General features: G+C 39.8%; 1 protein-coding gene across 1 annotated transcript in view; it reads left to right on the forward strand.

Annotated features, from left to right (window-relative positions):
- LOC134080763 (glutamate receptor 4-like) overlaps positions 1 to 22,215 on the forward strand; it is a 183,140-nt gene that overhangs the window by 47,487 nt on the left and 113,438 nt on the right. Inside the window, exons 3-4 of the mRNA XM_062537366.1 lie at positions 3,514 to 3,753; positions 21,790 to 21,974. Coding sequence (XP_062393350.1) covers positions 3,514 to 3,753; positions 21,790 to 21,974 — 425 coding nt within the window. The remainder of the gene's footprint in view (positions 1 to 3,513; positions 3,754 to 21,789; positions 21,975 to 22,215) is intronic.

The raw sequence follows: 22,215 nt of genomic DNA on the forward strand, positions 1-22,215 counted from the left end.
TTGCCTTAATTTTACGACATATATCCTCTTTTTGTCAATCTATGGTTTTGGTCTACTTTTCTACCTTGTGCACGAGCAGACATGAAGCTGAATTTAGCCTCGTTTGAATTAACGAGGGCAAGATGCAGCTAACTTGAGTTAATGGAACGGCTTTAGCTTCAAGTGGAAGTCTACACTAGTTCAAGCCAGGCTATTTCTGTTGAGCGCCGCCTTGTTTAGCGAGGTTGATGGAATACCCCCCTGGAATGATATTTATATCCTGGTTCAGGGCACGTTACAACATACACAACCAGTGCAATTTGTAGATAGATATTTGAATGTTATTGATCATCGCTGCTGCAGTTGCAAACAGCCAGTCATGGACAGAGGTTGTTGTTACTTTGTTTCAATCCTCTTATCTAATATCGAAGTCTACATTTCAACCAGCCGTTGGCATTGTCGCAGAAAATTACTATAAATGTCATGTTATGTACATTTTATATACAGCTGCTTGAGTGACTGCTGTGTTGTTTCAACGTTGAAATTTCACATTCCTGTCAACCAATGGCAGCATTGTTACTACAGTATGTGTGCTTGCTATCTGGAAATGTTTTTCAAGACTCGAACCGTGTATTGTTACAGCCCTAGTAATATACTGTAGCATATTAAGGCTGGCTTACATTGCACGATTTTGCCCTGTTTTAACAGTTGGCGACTACATTTCCAAAATCTCTAGAATCGCAGCGCGCTCCCGTCATCTAAATCGTTTAGTGTAAGGTGCCAATCTTAGCGGTTTTAAGTCCGTCGGAGGCAGTCTTTTTCTAGTTTTGCCGTTACGTATGGAATGAAATTACTGAAAAAACGTTTGTATGCCTGTAGATTATAGTTTGTACTCGTAGAAATGTTTTGTACTCGTACAAAAAAAATGTGTACATGAAAAATAATTTTGTATGCCTGTAGATTATAGTTTGTACTCGTAGAAATGGTTTGTACTCGTAAAAAAAAGATTTGTACATGAAAAATAATTTTGTCCTTGTAAAAATGTTTTTTGTGTCTGTAACAAAGTTTTGAGCTTGTAATAAAAACCTGTCCTTGTAATAAATATTTTTTTTCTACCAACATAAAATCCTGGTACGAACACAAAACTTTTTTCTACAAGCACATGAATCCTGGTACGAACACAAAACTTTTTTCTACAAGCACGGAATCCTGGTACGAACACAAAACTTTTTTTGGAATTAGCCAATCACCATGCTATCTCAAAATAGCCAGCCAATCACAACACTGCTATCTCAAAGTAGCCAATCACCACAAATCCACCGGCCATACTTTGCCTCCTTGATTTTTCCTCCACTTAACGTGACCTGATTTAGCCAAAGATCTCACGGGAGCTATCTATCAAACTTTGCTTCATCTTCATATCATTTTGGTGGAAACGTGGTGCTAAATTCCCATAAACTTTGTTCAGTGAACTGGTAAAACCGTCCGTTTGTAAGCAAAATCAAAAATCACGATCTTTCAGTTTGTTTACCGTTACCTAGCAACCACATAGTCATTCAAATGTCAGTCATTTCCTTTGCTGCGAAACAACGATTAAAACTAGACAATGACAGGTGCACAAACTCTTATTTGCCGCGAGGTAAAGGCAACAAAGAAAAGAGAGTCATTTGCACATACTTTCACAATATTTTATTTTGGCATGCAAAAAAAACCTGTACTGAAATTTGAACTTGCGATCTCAGATTTTAAACCCGTTCACTTCTCCACTACACTACTCGTAATTTCCACGTGAAACAAAGGAAATGACTGACATTTGAATGACTATGCTGTGGTTGCTAGGTAATGGTAAACAAACTGAAAGATCGTGATTTTTGATTTTGCTTACAAACGAACGGTTTTACCAGTTCACTGAACAAAGTTTATGGGAATTTAGCACCACGTTTCCACCAAAATGATATGAAGATGAAGCAAAGTTTGATAGATAGTTCCCGTGAGATCTTTGGCTAAATCAGGTCACATTAAGTGGAGGAAAAATCAAGGAGGCAAAGTAATTGGCCGGTGGATTTGTGGTGATTGGCTACTTTGAGATAGCAGTGTTGTGATTGGCTGGCTACTTTGAGATAGCATGGTGATTGGCTAATTCCAAAAAAGTTCCAAAAAAAGTTTTGTGTTCGTACCAGGATTCCGTGCTTGTAGAAAAAAGTTTTGTGTTCGTACCAGGATTCTGTGCTTGTAGAAAAATGTTTTGTGTTCGTACCAGGATTCCGTGCTTGTAGAAAAAAGTTTTGTGTTCGTACCAGGATTCTGTGCTTGTAGAAAAGAGTTTTGTGTTCGTACCAGGATTTTGTATTGGTAGAAAAAAAAAATTATTACAAGGATAGGTTTTTATTACAAGCTCAAAACTTTGTTACAGACACAAAAAACATTTTTTTACAAGGACAAAATTATTTTTCATGTACGATTTTTTTTTTTACGAGTACAAAACATTTCTACGAGTACAAACTATAATCTACAGGCATACAAAATTATTTTTCATGTACACATTTTTTTTTTACGAGTACAAAACATTTCTACGAGTACAAACTATAATCTACAGGTATACAAACGTTTTTTCAGTAATTTCATTCCATAGTTACGACAATATCAAACATGTTTGATATCATCGGAAGTCTTTTCAGTCATGGCTCATGCAAATAGTGACGTGAACATTAAAAACCAATAGTAACCTCGCGCGAACACGAAAACAGGAAGGGGCAAAATAGGCGACAGCTGTAGCCTATATGATTATTTGTTATTTCATTTCTTATAATTTATTAGTCGGCTATTCTACGAGACAGAACAACTCTATATCTGTTAGTGATGTCACACATCAAACAATGCTGCAGAAACGCGAAAAAAAATACTTTGATATGAGTAGGCTATCATGTGAGTTCCTGTTAATGATGACGTGTAGCCTATTGCACAATGGAAATAATTTGAAGGAATCTAGCAGCAGTCTTGTAAATAGTGACCCACAGTCTTTGCAAAATCCTAATCTGAGACTGGCCTGTGACTAGACTGTGACTAAAAACTCAATGAATTCTCAGATGTGAGAGGGTCTGAGACTGTAGTCTTTCAAAAATCTTTTCCAAATCTTTGCAAAGTCTGTCAATGTAAGGTAGGCTTTACACAGCATCACTGTAAATAGTTACAGATGGGGTAACAGAAGTCCTTGATTTTTTATACCATACCCAAATGTGCATGAACTAGTCAGATTGTCTACATTTTGTTTGACAATTTGTCTATGGTCATGGAACAAGAAGCCGTATAAGCATAGAAGCAAGAAGTTGTATAAGCATATGGTGTTAGATTAGGTAGCCTAAGTATAAAAGGATAGTAAAATGTATCACCCAACGTTAAACTTATTACACTTCAGAGTAAGTTGACCAACACTGATGAATAATATGCTTAATGATGTTTGGAATTAGCTTTTGAACTGTAGCTTTGAGTTGTTGTTATCAGACATCTAATGTTTTTTTTCCCTTTCCCTTACAGTTTGCTCACAGTATTCACGAGGGGTATTTGCAATCTTCGGCCTGTACGACAAGCGTTCTGTGCACACGCTTACATCATTCTGTGGAGCTCTACACATCTCCCTTATAACACCCAGTTTCCCCACTGAAGGAGAAAGCCAGTTTGCACTACAGCTTCGCCCATCTATACGAGGAGCACTTCTTAGCCTCCTTGGCCACTATGACTGGAACCGCTTTGTCTTCCTGTATGACACTGACCGTGGTAAGGAATGGAGAAACTAAAAACAGAAAATATGAATGGTGAAAATGAAAACAGTAATGTTTGTAGCCAATTCACATGATTATCATTTCAGTTGTGACTGAAAGATGCAAACAAGTTAAACTCTCAGGTGCATCTCTACAGACTCTTTTTAACCAGTGTCAGTAATGAGACTTTCCAGACTCACTACTTGATGAAGAGAGTCTGGCCTCATACAGTTGGTAAACGTTTCCAACTTTAGCATCTTAACAGGCATAGACTTTGGCATTAACCTTGAAATCACTGGTCAAGCAAAACCAATCATTGGTCAGGGATTCCTCAGGAACAAAACAGGAACATCAGTTCCTGTTTTGCCTAACCTTGCCAGTGTTGCTACTGGGTCATTCCACCTCAATTCAACAAATGCCTTCTGCTTGACCATCTCAGATATCCTTCAAAAGTTTACCACCTAAAGAGTAACCATTTAAACTAACTTAGCCAAAATATTAGATTGGTATACCTAATACATCCAGAGAAAAACATTTTTGAACATGGTAAACCCCCTTCTGATTTTTGGCACATTGGTGCCCTCATCTAAATCTGCAGCAAAGTTCAGATGTCATTATCTCAAAAAAGTTTTCAAGCTAAAATTTTCTGTGAATAATGATTGCTACCTATAGATTCCACATATTCATTCGTAGGCCGTATGCGTTGATACTGACTGTGTTTCAATCTTGTGAAATCAGAAGTGAAAATGCAGATATTTTCCAAACCCCCACATTGGGTGCCCCATTACACAATTTATAAACAAAATGTTTGGCAAATGGTTATGTCTCTCTACAGAAGTGTTTAAGCTGTCTTTGAAAAAGTAATTAAGAGGTGTCTATTATTGCTTTTTTTGTTGGAAGTATTGTAACACAAAACTAAAAAATTATCAATTTGGATGATATTGTATCTCCCCATTATGGCAAGCTATACCAATGAATTGAAGACATCTCCAGAAAGAGTATGAAATGGGCTTTCAGACTGTGAAATTTCAAGATGGTATTATGGCTGCAGTTATTTCAATTTTATTTGTCATATATTGGTCTATTACAAAAATTAGCGTTGCTTTTTTGTGCTATTATTTCATGATTTCATAATCCTTGGCTAGGTTACGGGGACGCTGGCGAGACACGCCGCTCCGTCTGGCATCATATTTTTGTTTGTTTTGATGTAATGTTCGTAATTTTATGTTTTATTCTGTTAATTTTTTGTATTTATTTGTTTAGATAAATGTTTTTACTCGTTAATTAACGGTATTTTCGATAGTCTTGCGCTTTTGTTAGTCCTTATTTTGCTGCTTCAAGTTGGCTGATGCCACAAGTGAAAGTCCTTGAAGACCGCTGACGATTTTCTCCCTGGGCCTCTCACATCCTCCATCCGTGCGCTGCACTTCACCGTCTGATCAGAACATCTGAGCTGAGGACCATGGCTACCAACCGCGGGCGGGCGGGCGATACCAGCTGCGGGCGATGCTACCGCGACTGCCGAGCTGCTGCCTGGACTGAGTCTGTCTGAATCGAGCAGCGCGTAACGTTGGAGGCCAGGGACAAACTGTTGCTAACCTGCAGGGTCGCTCTCAACTTCAGGCTGCTCGGTGCTTCTGCTGCTTGTGCCTCTGCTTCTGGTGCTCTCCAGACGGCCTGCCTAGCGACTGAATTCCGCCGGGTTGGTCTGATCAGCTACGGGATGTGCATTATCTATTGCCCTGGGACTTTTATCGGCCGTCTACTGATGCAGTCAATTGGACTAATAAGTTGACGTGGACTTTTCTGATTTTGTTTGCTTTTATTATTTATTTGATTTGTGTTTGTTTTTGTCTGTCTTGTATGTCTTGGTGTCTTGGTGCGGGTACGGGTACGCTGGCGATTACTCCGCTCCGTCCGGCATCTTTTGTCTTGTGCCAACTTTGTCTTTTGAGTAGGGATGTAACGATGCATCGTGACACGAATAAAAATCGATACAAATGCGTGACGATTTGCACCGGTTGATAGAAAAAATGAATCGCGATGAGTCACGTGACTTATGTCACTAGGTACGGGGCACAGAACGAGGGAAGACGACGGTAGGCAACAACTTTGAACTAGAGTGTGTGTGTCAGGGTTCGTATCATATGGGTGCTTGAAATCCTTGAAAATGCTTGAATTTTAATGTGGTGTTTTCAAGGTTTGAAAAAGACATCATTTATGAAGTTGTTTTGTTTCTGCCACGCGTTCGCGTCCAGTTTGACATGTCTGGATTTTCCGATAATGACAGCAATCTTGTGATGCTGATATTGACTTTTAATTTCTGCGCGTGTAAACTAGTCTAAGCTACTGTGCTTGAACGAAGTTAGCTGTGACAGACTAACCTACTGGTTTTCATCGTTTTAACCACAAAGTCTGTCGACCTTACTGTAGGTCTACTCAATTTAGTTAACACCTTGTCATTTCGCGTTTGTCCCGCCGTTCACCTCCGTGCGCCCCATGTACATCAGAACATATGTCGGGATAGCCATCTAACTATGAGAAAACGTATGACGATAGTGCTAAGAGATTAACACGTTTGCATGCTTGGTAAACATCAGTCTTGCACATTATATTGAGCTGTTTTTTTTAGTGGAAATGGCTTACTGTAGCATTGTGCTGATAGATGGAAAAAGTTGCCTATTTAAAGGCACAGTCTGAATTTTAATCCTAGCTCTCCATTTAGTGTGTGCCGTTGAACAACTATAATGATGTAGCATATAACAGTTATCTGCCCTGCAAAGCAAAAAGGCAGTAACTATGCAGAGTGCAAACTGAAAAAAAAAAAAAACATTTTAAAGTTATGCTGTTGCTTAGCCTTATGGTTGTAGTTAATGTAGCAGTTATTGGAGGTTTATTTATTTATTTTTACTTTACATTAGCTTATTTTTGGTACTTATCAATCTTCATAACAACTTTAATGTCATGAAAATTATAATAACTAATTTTCGACCAAAAATGCATTTACTGCCTTTCTGCTTTGTAGGGCTTAGGGCCTGCCATTTATTTTAAGAGGAGAGGTGTAGGACGTAATACTTTGGAAGGAGAGGGAGTGGTGCAATTTGATTTTCTTTGGAGCAACCTCTTCAAACAGCATCAATATATATAAAAAAAAAAAATTGTGATAAAATCGTATCGTGAACAAAAAATCGTGATCCATATCGAGTCGTGAGTTGAGTGTATCGTTACATCCCTACTTTTGAGTGTTTGTCTGTGTTGTTTTTATTATTTGTTGATTTTTGTTTGATGTCTGTCTTTGTATGTCTTGTGCCATGGGTACGCTGGCAAGTACGCCGCTCCGTATGGCATTTCTTTATGTAGCGATTTGTTATTTTTTAAATTAGTTTGTTTGTCTTGGTGTCACGCTTGGTGGGTACGCTGGCGACTACGCCGCTCCGTCTAGCCTCTGTTGTCTTATGTAGGCTACCCTATGTTTCTTGTTTGTCTGACTGTTTGTTTTACAGCACTTTGGTCAACTGTGGTTGTTTTTTAAAGTGCTATATAAATAAATTGACATTGACATTGACATTGACATTGTCTTATTCCTAAGTATCAGATGTTTATGTCTCATACTGTTAAACATTTATTTTTTCATTTACTTGCTGGGTGATGAACTAATAAAATATTTCCTGTATTTCCTAAATAAATTGCTGCTGTCACTATTTAATGCCACTAGATGTCACTATTTAGTGATATCAGCAATTTGTTGTTATAGTAGACCAATATTTCCAAAATAACATTTCAATAACCATAGCCATAATACCATCTTGAAATTTCATAGTCTGAAAGCCCATTCCACACTCTTTCTGGAGTTCAACACATTGGTATAGCTTGTCATACAGATGGTACGGGTTGAGAATGCTCCTTTCTTTGCCGCACATCGGGAATCCCGAAGGTTCGGGACTTTGTCATTAAAACTGCAACCTCAAGGGGGCAACATAAGACCGCCCTAATAACATGAAGGTTCGGCTCATGTCGGAAAACACGGAAAAACCCGAAGACACCACGCTGGTGACAAGCGGAGAAAAGAGACATGACGCTCGGCATGTCAGATTGCAGTTGCAGGGTTTTCGAATGTTTTACAGCCTACCTCACAGCTCTCTCACTCGACGTAGCCTATAACTCAGTCAGTCCAGCAGAGATGCCAGAGCAACGTTTTGGTCAATGGAGAGGGAGAGAAATACTCCGCATATCCGTCTCATTTAATCTGTCTCATTTAATCATTGAAATGAAGGTGATGACTGGTGAAATTAATCAAATGACGTTTCAATAAACCATTGTTGAAATTAATGAAAATGGTTTTAGAAAATCTCCTAGAGGCCTCCTAGAGGAAATTCAATTCAACCTGAAAGACTCGATAGACAACCTTAGATTAATTCATTAATTCATTATGGTTACAAGACCGTATTTCCGTGAATAGATTATTATTGTCAAGGCAAAGACGAAAGAGATGGACAAGATGGACATTTAGGCTACATTTATATGCTAGGAATACTTAGAAATGTGTAGGCCTATAGGCTATTTTAAAACGGAGGCATGTTCATTTTAACCGGCGCCGCTGGGTAGGCCTACATGTACCCAGCACTTTATAACAGATTTTGTGCCCACCACTTTTGACAACTGAAAATAAAATGTATTTAACAGAAATCTCTTTAATACATGCCTATGCTTGTCACTTTACTTATAACCGTAGGCTACATGCATGGAGAAGATCGCGCATTTTGTAACATTGTAATAATGGATGGTCAGATGTGCGATAGGGCAGTGAGGGTGACTCATTGAGGCCCATCGACTAGTAGGCCTAGCTCCGCAAAATAAGTTTCTAGCAACTTATATGGATCTCGTTATGCATGTTCATGTTGATTCAGAGATAGGCATAGACTAGCCTACCGTAGGCTACTGTGCGTCAAGCTACTGTATATGACAGCATTTTATCATGTGGTGAATTAATGACTAACGTCAGTTTAACATGTCAGAACTTTTGATCGGCGTTTCAAGTGCATGCCGCAAATAAATGAACTCGACTGACTGAATCCCTTATATTTGTTGGCAAAATGAATGTTAAAACCTAGGCTAAGCAAAAAGGTAATGAATCTCGTACTGTGGCGCAACTGGATGAGGCATCTGAACCGTACACTTGCGACCGGGGTTCAAAACCCCCTCCATGAACCCCTTTGGAACCCATAAAGCCAAAGGATTGTTTTTTTTATTTATTTTTTTTTAATGGAAGACTTTCTTAGTTTTGCAAATTTTTTTATGTTTGCGATGTCTGCTGAAAAGAAAAGTTAATATGTGAATTCGTGGTTCAGCGCGCACACACACACACACACACACTCACACACACACACACACACACACACACACACACACACACACACACACACACACACATTTTTACATTTACATAGTTAGTGTCAGGCTCAAGTAGGGCGGAGGGAGGCAGTCGTCCTCAATGCCACATATAGGTAGGCTATAATGTCTAGTGAACTGGTTAGACGAGTGTGGGGGAGGGGGAATGATCGCACAAGACCATTGCTCTTCATGAAATGGATAGTCTCACAGACGGCTGTCGATTTTTAAATGTAGCCTACTACATCACTTGCGAAATCGGATGTGGCACATAGCCTAATTATTAGGCTGATTTAATATAGCAAGTTCATAGACTTTGTTCATCCTATATTATATGCTTTTAAAATGAAATGTGCTGTGGGGAAGCATTGGGGAAGTCAGTTTAGGTTGTCCTGTAACAATTTGCCTCTTATTATAATCAAGAGTATACTGCCACTACGCACATAATAGCCTAAAAGGTTACGGGCGGATGCGAGCAACCCCATGCAAAAGAAGGCCTTAAGTTAACGGACAGAAGGCCTGTTTACATGTCAAACATGCATTAAATCTAAGAAACGAAAAACACAAATATCACACTGTATTGTGTCGTAAACAGTTAATGAGTTCGTGGCCACTATGCGCAACTGCATCGCGCAGTGAGCTGAAGGACAGGAGGACCGACACTTATTAACACAAAGCTTTGTAAAGCACTAACAACCACCCCTCAAAGTTCATTGTCCATAAGTCCAAACAATAAGTATAAAAATCCGACAATCCAAAACGATTGTTGAGTAGCCTAGTCCTTCCAACAATCTCAGCTTTTGCGTTTGTTAGATGAAAGGCATCCTGTCCTGCTGTATTCCAATGAGATAAAATCATCCACAAGGATGGCTGTGTCAGCAGACTGCAATATAGTCGGTCTCGAGGGGTTAGATAGCGCACGTTACTTGAATTTCAATATGAAGAAGACCACACGGTCGAAACGTCATTCCTTTGTGCTAAAGAAATAAAAATAAAATCAGAAAAGGATTTCAAGTGTGCGAACCTTTTTCCATTTTTTATGATTTACTCTTTTTCTGCGCCTTTACCCGGGATGTGCACAAACTTTAATACTACACTTGAATTTTAAACCAGCTCTTCTCTTACCAGTAGCCTATATCCTATAGCCATACCTTAATAATCAGATGTTATGCTCATTTTTGTAGGCTACACCTCACCGGCAAGCACGCACGCAAATGCTGGTTTTGCTACAGTATAGACTAATTGGCCAGGCTATATAGAATAGGCTTAGGACTGTATTTTGCCTTCGTGCAACTTTAGTTGTGCTCAATCTAAATTATTGTCAGTAAGGATAGGTCATATTACCAAATGACGAAGCCGTGTCCATTACGCACTACAGTTATTTTTTAGGCTATTGTTTTATTTGAGTGTTTTTGTCTACCATGGCAAGTTGAAACGTTCGCTCTAAACTTATGTATTTCCAACCGGCTTTCACAATCAGCTACAGCTGCGCCGATGATCACCATGAAAACTTGCAATGTCTATACAGAACATGCACAACAATATACCGATATTTAGCAAACACATGTATTTCCAGCTCTCAAAACCGATGAGGTCCAGATCTCAGTGGCCTCATAGCTGCCTACGGCCATGCATAGTAAGCCCAATGATAGCCTAATAATTATGACATTAATAGCCTATTAATGACCTCATGTCGGAATGGCACGTTGTTTGAAAAAAAAAAAGTTCTGACAAAAGTTAAATCTGACATGCCGAGCGTCTGTCCAATACAGAGGAAGACTTTAACTTATATTACTTAGCCTATATATTTCTTATAACGAAACGTGAAGAAAAAATACGGGGACTGACCATCTCGTTTCTCCGTGTTTCCCGCAAACCATGGCGACAAAGAGAAATAAATATGATTTGACATTTAAGCTGATTGTTGTCAAATTTCCCAAACACAATTTGGGAGAAGCAGCGGACAGGAGCTCCACCACAAGCAAGCACTTCTAGCCCAAATTAACATGGCAACGTTGCCTATGACTAAAGTGTCTAAGTAGGCTAGTCCTACTAATATTACATTTGATAGGTAGCATGTTTGTAGCGCGCCAGTTTACCCATCCCCTACATCAAAACAGCTTAGAATCAATCAAAGAATCAGCTGTGTCGGCATTGGGCTGTAGGCGATTTTCTATAACCATTTTCATTCATTTCAACAATGGTTTATTAAAACGTCGTTTGATTAATTTCGCCAGTCATCACCTTCATTTTAATGATTAAATGAGATTAAGGAGTCGACTATTGATGGTTATGCGGTCTTCATCATTAAATGCAGCTGAAATGCGGGTTGAAACTTTCTGCTACCTGGTGGTTGTTTGGGTACATTGCCTTAGCCTCGAAAAAAATCGTCTTGACAGCCTGCGGGATCTCTTCGGGAGTCCCGCGGGAGAAGGTGCATTCTCAACCCGTACCCACTGTACCTCTGTAATGGGGAGATACGATATCATCCAAATTGATAATTTTTCAGTTTTGGATCATAAACGGCAATAGCAACGAAGGGGAAAGCCTGAAGAATTTGTCAGATAGTTGTTGATAGAGAACCTGTCATGAGTGTGGAGGGGAGTGGGTCTGGGATGTGAGACACCACTGTTGAGCCCTTTATAGTTGTCATGGTCCTAATTGAATGAAACACACAGGAAGGAAGGTGCCTGCTTGGTAACCCCAGCGAAATGCTCTCAAAGGCCACCTTGATGTTTTTTAGGTTAAGTTTTGATAAGAAGGCTTGATTGTTGATAGACTGCTATTGGAAACACACTACCTACTGTATAGCACTGAAAATGGAACACCTCTCTTTGTACATTTCAAATTACTAAAACAATGCTAATTGAATGAGTTTCTGCATACATGTGTCGATAACATTTTTTTTTTGTGCAGTTGGATCCGTCCATCTGTGGATGTGTCTGCTCACATCCAGATTCATTGGCACCTCTGTTAAAGTTGACTAAAAACAGGTCTAAAAATAATCTGTTGGTGATTAATCACAATGTCACAATAAAAACAATGAGGAAAAGCCCAACCTTGAAGGGAAGCAAATTTATTTAGAGAGAAAAAAAGAAATCTTATGAAGAAATATAGCCTAGACGGCCCTAACGGCAGCAAATCTAATATGCTGCAGGGGTAGTCTAGTAACTCTCCGTTTGACTTGGGAATTGGGCTTTGGCAGCGATCACCAAACCAATCACATTGAGTCGGTAGGCGGGCTTAACATAATGTTGACTGACATACGACCAGAAGTTGGCGACTGTTAAGCACAGGGGGTCAGGATTTGACTGATTAGCTTCGCCAATTAGCAAGGCACTTCCTCGTCGCCATTTTCCAGAAATACATAATGTCCGGTGCCGTTTTCCTCATGCTGATTGGTGGCTGTTCCACTCTCAGCTCATGCACGAGCTTAGTGTGGGCACGAGCCATGGAGGTGTTATATATAACTGGAGAGCATGACTAAGTCCCGCCCTCCATACAAATGAATGGCCGATGCTAGGCTAGTAAATCCGGCCAATTTTCGTCAACGCCATATTGAACACTGGAGCTCCGATCCAGCGCCAGTCGGCTCTGACCATGCGCAAACTTCCAAAGCTGGAAATGACGCATGGACCTACATTGATTTCTATTGGACATTCTGTAAAAAGAGAGTCATCCTCCAGTTCAGAGGGTGGCGATAATGCACATACCTTGCTTGCTGCGTAACAGCAAGCAGAAAAAGTTGCTCGCGAACGCACACCTGAGTCCAGTGGAGTGTCGCACGGAGTAATGATTGGCTGTAGGTACCTGTCCACCAACATGTACGCGCATGAGAGCTCGTGCCCAACACGGATTTTGGTGCACGGAGCTGGTTCTAAATGCTCCATGAGGTGCCATACTTGAAAATGGTGCTTGCTAACTTGCCGAAGCTAATCAACACGGCCTTGACCCCCTGGCACGAGCTCTTCTTCTGTACCTTACGTCAATCAGTAAACCTGGCACTTAATTGGCTAAGTAAAACGGCACTGGAAACAAGCCCTTTGAAACGCCATGTTGAAGCCTGAAAAAATCGTTCAATTTTGGCAATTTTCACTAGCCTAGCATTCCCGTTGAAATGAATGGGGGCGGGACTTGTTCACTTTCTCCAGTTAATACCTCCATGGTTAAGCATCCTGCTACTTGAAAATAAGAAGATGATTCGTTTAGCACTATCCAATTGCGTGGAGAGGGAATTTGAACCCTGATATGGTGAGTTTGGCAACACTTTACATTACGGCTCGCTAATAAAGTGGTAATTGTATGGTAATTTCATGGTAACAATCCCTTGTTACCACTTGTTACCACTTATTACCAGTAATTTCTATGCAGTTTCTAGTGCAATTACTCTGCTGTTTCTAGGTAATAGCAATGCAAACAGCATTAATTAAGGTGGCAATTTCTATGGTATTTTGATATCATTTTATGAATAATCCTTTGTAGCCACTTATTACAAGTTATTTCCATGCAGTTTCCAGTGCAATAACTCTGCAGTTTTTAGATAATAGCGATGCAAACAGCTTTCATTTTAAGTATAATAAAACGGTAATTATTTGAAACTTTACTTATTGTTTTTGTTTAATTACATGACAAACAAGGAGGTAATTTCCAGGAAAATACACAGGATCAGGGCCGTAAAATACAGTATCACTTATTTCCACCCAATTACTTAGTTATTAGCCTACTAAGAAAGAGACAAAACCAAGTCATTGTCGTAGTAAGTTGGTAAAGAAGACATTAAACTAAACTGGAACAAGTGAAGTCATTTTATGGAAACTATATGGTATCAGAGCTGTAAAATGCACTATTGCCTCTTCCTATTTAATTACCTAGCTGTGTTGATAAACCCATCAATTATCCTTATGACATTTTTAGTGTTGTTTTTGTTTAATTACCTGAAAAACAAGTATGTAATTACTAGGAAAATACACAGCATCAGGGCCGTAAAATACATTATCACCTATTTCCACTCAATTACTTAGTTATTACCATCTCTGATCTGAAATAGGCTATTTTGTAGCCTACTGACATTCAACACACAAACACATGATGAGTACGACCTTTATTACTTTGTTCTGCAAAAAAAGAAAGTTAACATTTAACATACAACATTTAAAGTAGCCTACAAGTCCGCCGAAAATTTAACTAAGCCAGCCAATTTTTCGTTGATCACGCAGTAGGCTAGCCTGCAGAGCTAGCATGAGCTACAGCCCAAAATTGCTAACAGTGGCATAAAGCCATAGGCTACGCTTTCAAAATTAAACCACTAACATTGCTCAAAACAGCGCAAAACCTCCTCAGCAGCTATCTCGAGGTCTCTACACATAAAACAAAGCACCAGTCAGTCTGTAAACTTTGGAATAGTCTGTACACACTTCAAATCGTTCGAGACTGCAACTCTATCTGAAGCACAGAAATGTCACGCGAGTTCTCTCACGGAAGCACACACGGGAGCTATTGTCGGAAGAGACTACGGGTAGTCCGGTGCTCAAATTACAGTGAGATCAGAGCCCGTCTTTTCTCTGGTGAGATATGCTACAGACAGAAGAAAGAGGACAAGGAAGACAGAGTGGTTCGTGTCTGTTCCTTTCCCGGCAGCGAAACAAAAATTAAAAGTTTACAATCCAGCAAGTTTTCATCAACTGTCATTGCGATACGGTCGGTCTCCGGTGGCTTATTGTTTTGAATGTGGACATTGACACCTCAATCGAAACGCTAAAGTGATGGATTACCGTGTCTGCTGTCATAATTTTGAGAAGGGCGACTTCGTTATTCCGAGAGGAGCTTCTGACCCAAAGAAGTCAACGAAATATTATAATATTTTCATCTGTACCAAACACGTCACCTCTGTACCTGCATGAATGCTTTTGGATCAGTACCGCATAGTCTGTTGTGGGAGGCCTTTGACTACTTTAGAATTCCAGGTAGCATTAAAAGCCTAGTGAAAGCATACTTTTTGGATATTCAACTATGTTTTACTACTTCGGAGTACACCACAGGGTGGCAGCAGCTTGAGATAGGGATTATGGCGGGATGTACCATCTCCCCACTTGCTTTTACAATGGCAATGGAGGTCATTATTAGGGCATCAAAATGGGTAGTGGGTGGGGAGAGATTGCAGGGAGGGCTACGCCTCCCCCCAGTTAGGGCTTTCATGGACGACATGACAACTATGACGTCTACCGTCCCATGCACCAACAGGTTATTGGATAAGCTAAATAGCAATCTGCAGTGGGCTAGAATGAAGGTGAAGCCTAGTAAGTCTAGGAGTCTCTCAATTGTCAAAGGGAAGGTAGTAGATAAGAAGTTCGTTATTGATAAGGAGGTGATGCCCACAGTTATGGATAAGCCAGTGAAGAGTTTGGGAAGATGGTATGATGCAAGCCTTAATGATAAGGTACAGGTTGAAGAATTAAGACAGGTCACTAGGCAAGGTATTACAAAAATTGACAAGTCAGGATTACCAGGTAAGCTTATGTTGTGGTGTTTGCAGTTTGGCTTATTGCCCCGGCTAATGTGGCCATTGACAGTCTATGAAGTTCCTCTGTCAAAGGTTGAAAGGTTAGAAAAAATGATCAATTCCTTTGTGAGAAAATGGCTTGGAGTGCCTCGCTGCTTAAGCAGTGTAGCCTTGTACGGGAAGGGCATTGTAGAGTTGCCAATATCTAGTCTGACAGAAGAATTTAAGTGTGCTAAGGCTAGATTGGAAATGACTCTTACTCAGTCTAAGGACCCAGTGGTGAGGAAAGTTGCACCTACAGTTAAGGCAGGGAGGAAGTGGAACCCAGAGCAGGCAGTTAAGCAAGCTCAATCAGCATTGAGGCATAGAGACATAATGGGTCATGTGCAGCATGGGCGGGGGGGTCTAGGTTTAGACATAAGTAAACCTTTGTGGAGCAAGGCTTCTGCAGGAGAAAGGAGGAACATGGTTGTGGAGGAAATGCATAGGCAGGAGGAGACTGTTAGATGTACCAAGGCAGTATCACAGGCAAGACAAGGGCAGTGGGTAAACTGGGAAGGGGTGGAAAAAAAGCAGATTAAATGGAAAGATCTATGGGGCATGGATGCTGGCAGGATTAGATTTATGTTAGGTGCTACATATGATATGCTCCCATCTCCCAAGAACTTAAGTCAATGGTTTGGTGAGGATGATAAATGTACACTTTGTTCGTGTGTGGGCAGCCTCCACCATATCCTATCAGGGTGCAAGGTAAGCCTCACCCAGGGGCGCTATACATGGCGTCACAACCAAGTACTGAAATGCTTAGCAGCAGCAATTGAGGATAAGCGGAGAGAAGTTAATTCATTAGCAGCAAGTAAGGATGTTAAGCAAATTAACTTTGTACGTCAGGGGGGTCAACAGCGTTCCACGAAGGCCAGGTGTAAAAACGGCTCTTTGGTTAATGGAGCGGGGTGGGAAATGAAGGTTGATCTAGGCCAGCAGATGGCAGTACCTTCGCATATAGTGAGCACTAGGTTGAGACCGGACCTTCTTCTGTTCTCAGATAGAGATAAAGTGGTTTACATGGTCGAGTTAACTGTTCCTTGGGAAGACAGAGTAGAAGAGGCCAATGAGTTAAAAAGAGCAAAATACACTGAAATAGCAGAGGAGGCAGCGCAGCGAGGTTGGAGTGTGAGATTAAGGCCTATTGAAGTTGGTGCACGAGGGTTTGTGGCCAGATCTGCTATTGGCTTGCTGTCTGAGTTGGGCATTCGTGGACGAAGTCTAAGGCAAGTGGTTAGTAACATGTCTTTGGCAGCAGAACGAGCAAGTGAATGGTTGTGGGTAAGGAGAAACTCTACTTCCTGGGGTAAGGTAAGTTAGCTGGCTTGTTTGTTTTGTGTTTGAGACACGGTGCCTAGGTTTATGGTTTTTAAGTGTATGGTTCAGTCCACACCGACGGGACGGACCATGCCTAGGATAGTTAAGAGTATTTGGTTATTTTGTGATGGGGGTGGTAGCATGTAGCGCAAGCTAAGACAAGCAAGTTGGCTTGTTGCAATGTGGTAGTATGGAGGCAGCATGTGGTGGTAGCATGTAGCGTAACACAAGCTAAACTAGTGGTAGTATGGAGGCAGCATGTGGTGGTAGCATGTAGCGTAGCACAAGCTATACTAGCTGGTTTGTTTGTTGCAATGTGGTAGTATGGTGCGTTGGCTTGTTGCAATGTGGTAATATGGAGGCAGCATGTGGTGGTAGCATGTAGTGTAGCACAAGCTAAACTAGCTGGTTTGTTTGTTGCAATGTGGTAGTATGGTGGCAGCATGGAGGGGAGTGTCTCCAGGATGCTGGTTTCACTGTTAAGCCTTCATGAGGTGTCGTGGGCCTAACTTAACGAAACATCGGTGAATGAGGGTGCCCACTTGATAACTCCAATGACATGCTGTATACCATATACTGCTGTGGGATTGGCCATCTGTCTTGTGTTTGTGACCATTGGTTAACAGGTTGGTGGTTAGCCTGCTTCTTTAAGTTAATTTTGGACAGGGGCTTCTTAATGTGTGTTTGCCTTGGATTTTGGCACAAGGGATTTTAACATCTAATACTGTGTATTAATGTAATGTTTTGGTAGGTTTAGGGTGCACTGCAAATAAAATATTTAGCCTACTGTTTCAGAATTCGACTATGTTGTTTCATTATTGCAGAACATGTTAAATGTGTGAAAACAATGTTTTTTTGCAGAACAAAGTTAAGGTTGTCCTCAACATGTGGTTGTGTGTTGAATGTCAGTACACGGTAACCTATTTCAGATCAGAGATGGTAATAACTAAGTAACTGAGTGGAAATAAGTGGTATTTTACGGCCCTGATGTTGTGTATTTTCCTGGAAATTACCTCCTTGTTCTTCAGGTAATTAAACAAAAACAATAAGTAAATCCTGGACTATCATTTCAAGAACTAGATTCATTTGAAATCATTACCATTTTATTAAATTTAAAATGAAAGCTGTTTGCATCACTATTACTTAGAAACTGCAGAGTAATTGCACTGGAAATTGCATAGAAATTACTAGTAATAAGGGGCTACATAATATTATTACCATGAAATTACATAAAAATACCATATAGATTACCACCTTAATTAATGCTGTTTGCATTGCTATTACCTTGAAACTGCAGAGTAATTGCACTAGAAACTGCATGGAAATTACTTGTAATAAGTGGTAACAAGGGATTGTTACCATGAAATTACATAAAAATTACCATACAATTACCACCTTATTAGCGAGCCGTAATGTAAAGTGTTACCGTGAGGTTCTAGACCCTACAGTGGGTACGGGTTGAGAATGCACCTTTTCCCGCGGGACTCCCAAAGAGATCCCGTAGGCTGTCGAGACGATTTTTTTCGAGGCTAAGGCAATGTACCCAAACAACCACCAGGTGGCAGAAAGTTTCAACCCGCATTTCAACTCCATTTAATGACGAAGACTGCATATCCGTCTCATTTAATCATTAAAATGAAGGTGATGACTGGCGAAATTAATCCAACGACGTTTCAATAAATCATTGTTGAAATGATTGAAAATGGTTTAAGAAAATCGCCTATAGGTCTATCAGAAGGAAATAACCTTCAATTCAACCTGAAAGACTCGATAGGCAACCTTAGATTAATTCATTAATTCATTACGGTTACTAGACCGCATTTCCGTGAATAGGATATTGTTGTCAAGGCGAAGACGAAAGAGATGGCCAAGATGGACATTAGGCTACATTTATATGCCAGGAATACTTCATAATGTTTATAGGCTATTTTAAAACGCAGACATGCGTTCATTTTAATCGGCGACGTTGGGTACATGTGCCCAGCACTTTTTATCACAGATTTTGTTCCCACCACTTTTGACAACTGAAAATAAAATGTATTTAACAGAAATCTCTTTAATACATGCCTACGCTTGTCACTTTACTTATAGCCGTAGGCTACATGCACGGAGAAGATCGCACATTTTGTAACATTGTAGCAATGGATGGTCAGATATGCGATAGGGCCGTGAGGGTGATTCATTGTAGCCTAACCACCGACTATAGCCTAGGCCTAGCTCCGCAAAATAAATGTCTAGCAATGTATAGGCTTTAAATTTCGGTATGCATGTTCATGTTGTTTCAGAGATAGGCATATACTACTGTAGGCTACTGTGCGTCAAGCTATACGACGGCATTTTATCATGTGGTGAATTAATGACTAACGTCAGTTTAACATGTCAGAACTTTTGATCGGCGTTTCAAGTGCATGCCCCGAATATCAAATAAACTCGACTGGCTGAATCCCTTATAATTGTTGGCAACTGTTACTGTAATATATTCAAAGCCATGCACTGGTAAGGATAAACCGGATAAACAACCAATATTTAGTTTCACTGTCCTCCGCTGGTCACAGCGCAATTTCGAATAGCCACGGAGATTAAAAGATTTAAGCTTTGTAGGCTACTATTTCGTAGAGGGCCTAGGTATTAACTTTGAAAAATGTCTCTGCCCCCCGCGAAAGTAGGCATATAGTCTACATTTTCATGAGATTTGCTCTTAAAATATATATATATTAAAAAAATTAAATATGTTTTAGTTTTGCGAATCTTTTTTATGTTTGCGATATCTGCTGAAAAGAGCTAGCCTATATTTTTCAGCATAAATGAAGATTTATTTTCCAAAATACTATCCACAATTTTAATGCATTTTCATCAATCATTTTTAAATGTGGGTTTTCAAGTAATTTCAGTGGAACTGTAATTGGGTTATTGTTATTCATCTATTCTTATTGTGTCATAGGCTACAGTAGCCTATGTTGTCTTTTTAACTAATACAATGTTTTACACAGCAACCCTTTTACATTTACAGTACAGGCCAAAAGTTTGGACACACCTTCTCATTCAATGAGTTTCCTTTCTTTTCATGACTATTGACATTGTAGACTCATAATGAAGGCATAAAAACTATGAATTAACACATGTGGAAATATGTACATAACAAAGAAGTGTAAAACAACTGAAAATATGCCTTATATTCTAGTTTCTTCAAAGTAGCCACCTTTGCTCTGATTACTGCTTTGCACACACTCTGCATTCTCTTGATGAGCTTCAAGAGGTAGTCACCTGAAATGGTTTTCACTTCACATGTGTGCCCTGTCAGGTTTAATAAGTGGGATTTCTTGCCCTATAAATGGGGTTGGGAATCAGTTGTGTTGTGCAGAAGTCAGGGGTGATACACAGCTGATCAGACTGTTAGAATTTGTATTATGGCAAGAAAAAAGCAGCTAAGTAAAGCAAAACGAGTGGCCATCATTACTTTAAGAAATGAAGGTCAGTCAGTCCGAAAAATTGGGAAAACTTTGAAAGTGTCCCCAAGTGCAGTCGCAAAAACCATCAAGCGCTACAATGAAACTGGCCGTCCAAGGAAAGGAAGACCAAGAGTCACCTCTGCTGCGGAGGATAAGTTCATTCGAGTCACCAGCCTCAGAAATCGCACGTTAACAGCAGCTCAGATTAGAGACCAGGCCAATGCCACACAGTTTTAGCAGCAGACACATCTCTAGAACAACTGTTAAGACGAGACTGCCTGAATCAGGCCTTCATGGTAGAATAGCTGCTAGGAAACCACTGCTAAGGACAGGCAACAAGCAGAAGAGACTTGTTTGGGCTAAAGAACGCAAGGAATGGACATTAGACCAGTGGAAATTTGTGCTTTGGTCTGATGAGTCCAAATCTGAGATCTTTGGGTCCAACCACCGTGTGGACCGCAGAGTGAAGGCAAAAGGGCCAACAAGTGCTAAGCATCTCTGGGAACTCCTTCAAGACTGTTGGAAGACCATTTCAGGTGACTCTTGAAGCTCATCAAAAGAATGCCAAGAGTGTGCGAAGCAGTAATCAAAGCAAAAGGTGGCTACTTTGAAGAACCTAAAAATATAAGACATATTTTCAGTTGTTTCACACTTTTTTGTTAAGTATATAATTCCACATGTGTTAATTCATAATTTTAATGCCTTCGGTATGAATCTACAATGTTCATAGTCACATAGTATGACAATAATGAAAACTCTTTGAATGAGAAGGTGTGTCCAAACTTTTGGCCTGTACTGTACATGCAATGGTAATTCCTTCCATGGAATTACAATTTCTAGTTAGAGGATACAGTACATTCCTTAGGACATAAGAAAGAAAAAAAGAAAAAAGAAAGAATATTACAGATATCACTGTTATTATTAGACTGCTATTACATGTGATGTAATAAATTCTAAAAACTATTGTAATGGGAAGGGGATATACTCCACTCTCCATGTTTTCACCATGTTAAGACAATGACTTCTTTATCAGGTTATAGATATTAATATTATGTTGTGTTTTGATAGATGTATAAGAGTGTTGAGGAGACACGCCTTTGATGAAAAAAAAACATTTAAAAGAACATGTGAACATATTTCCTATTTATGAATAATCAAATCTTCCTCTTATGACATATTGTTTCAGTTTTAGTGAGAAGTTGTAAGGTGTTAAATGTGAATTATTAATGTTATTCTTTAAACATGATAGCAACATACATGTGGATATGTTAAGTGTATATTATGCATATGCTAATTATTTACAAATATGATTTTGATCATGCAGTGATATATGTATGTACTTTTTGCATGGTAGGGTATTCGATACTTCAGTCCATCATGGAAAAGGCTGGACAGAATGGTTGGCAAGTCAGTGCTATCTGTGTGGAAAACTTTAATGATGCAAGTTATCGACAACTTCTTGACGACCTAGACCGCCGGCAAGAGAAGCTGTATGTCATAGATCTGGAAGCAGAAAGACTGACAAATATGTTGGAACAGGTGGGACAGTCATCTTAATTGTAATTATCATGAAGAAAAAGTATCCATGGTGATGTGTCAGTCTTGTCAGAACTACACAATGATCAGACATCATTGCATGAAAAAATCTCGAGACCATGTCTCACAGAAATACACCCACTGCTGACCAATACTGCTGACATAATCACAACACATGTAAATATGCATTAACACTTTGAGTGCCAATAACGCAATATTGCATTTTTTTTTTTTTTTTTAATAC

The sequence above is a fragment of the Sardina pilchardus genome, chromosome 5 (genome assembly GCF_963854185.1).
Source record: "Sardina pilchardus chromosome 5, fSarPil1.1, whole genome shotgun sequence".
Lineage (NCBI taxonomy): Eukaryota > Metazoa > Chordata > Actinopteri > Clupeiformes > Clupeidae > Sardina > Sardina pilchardus.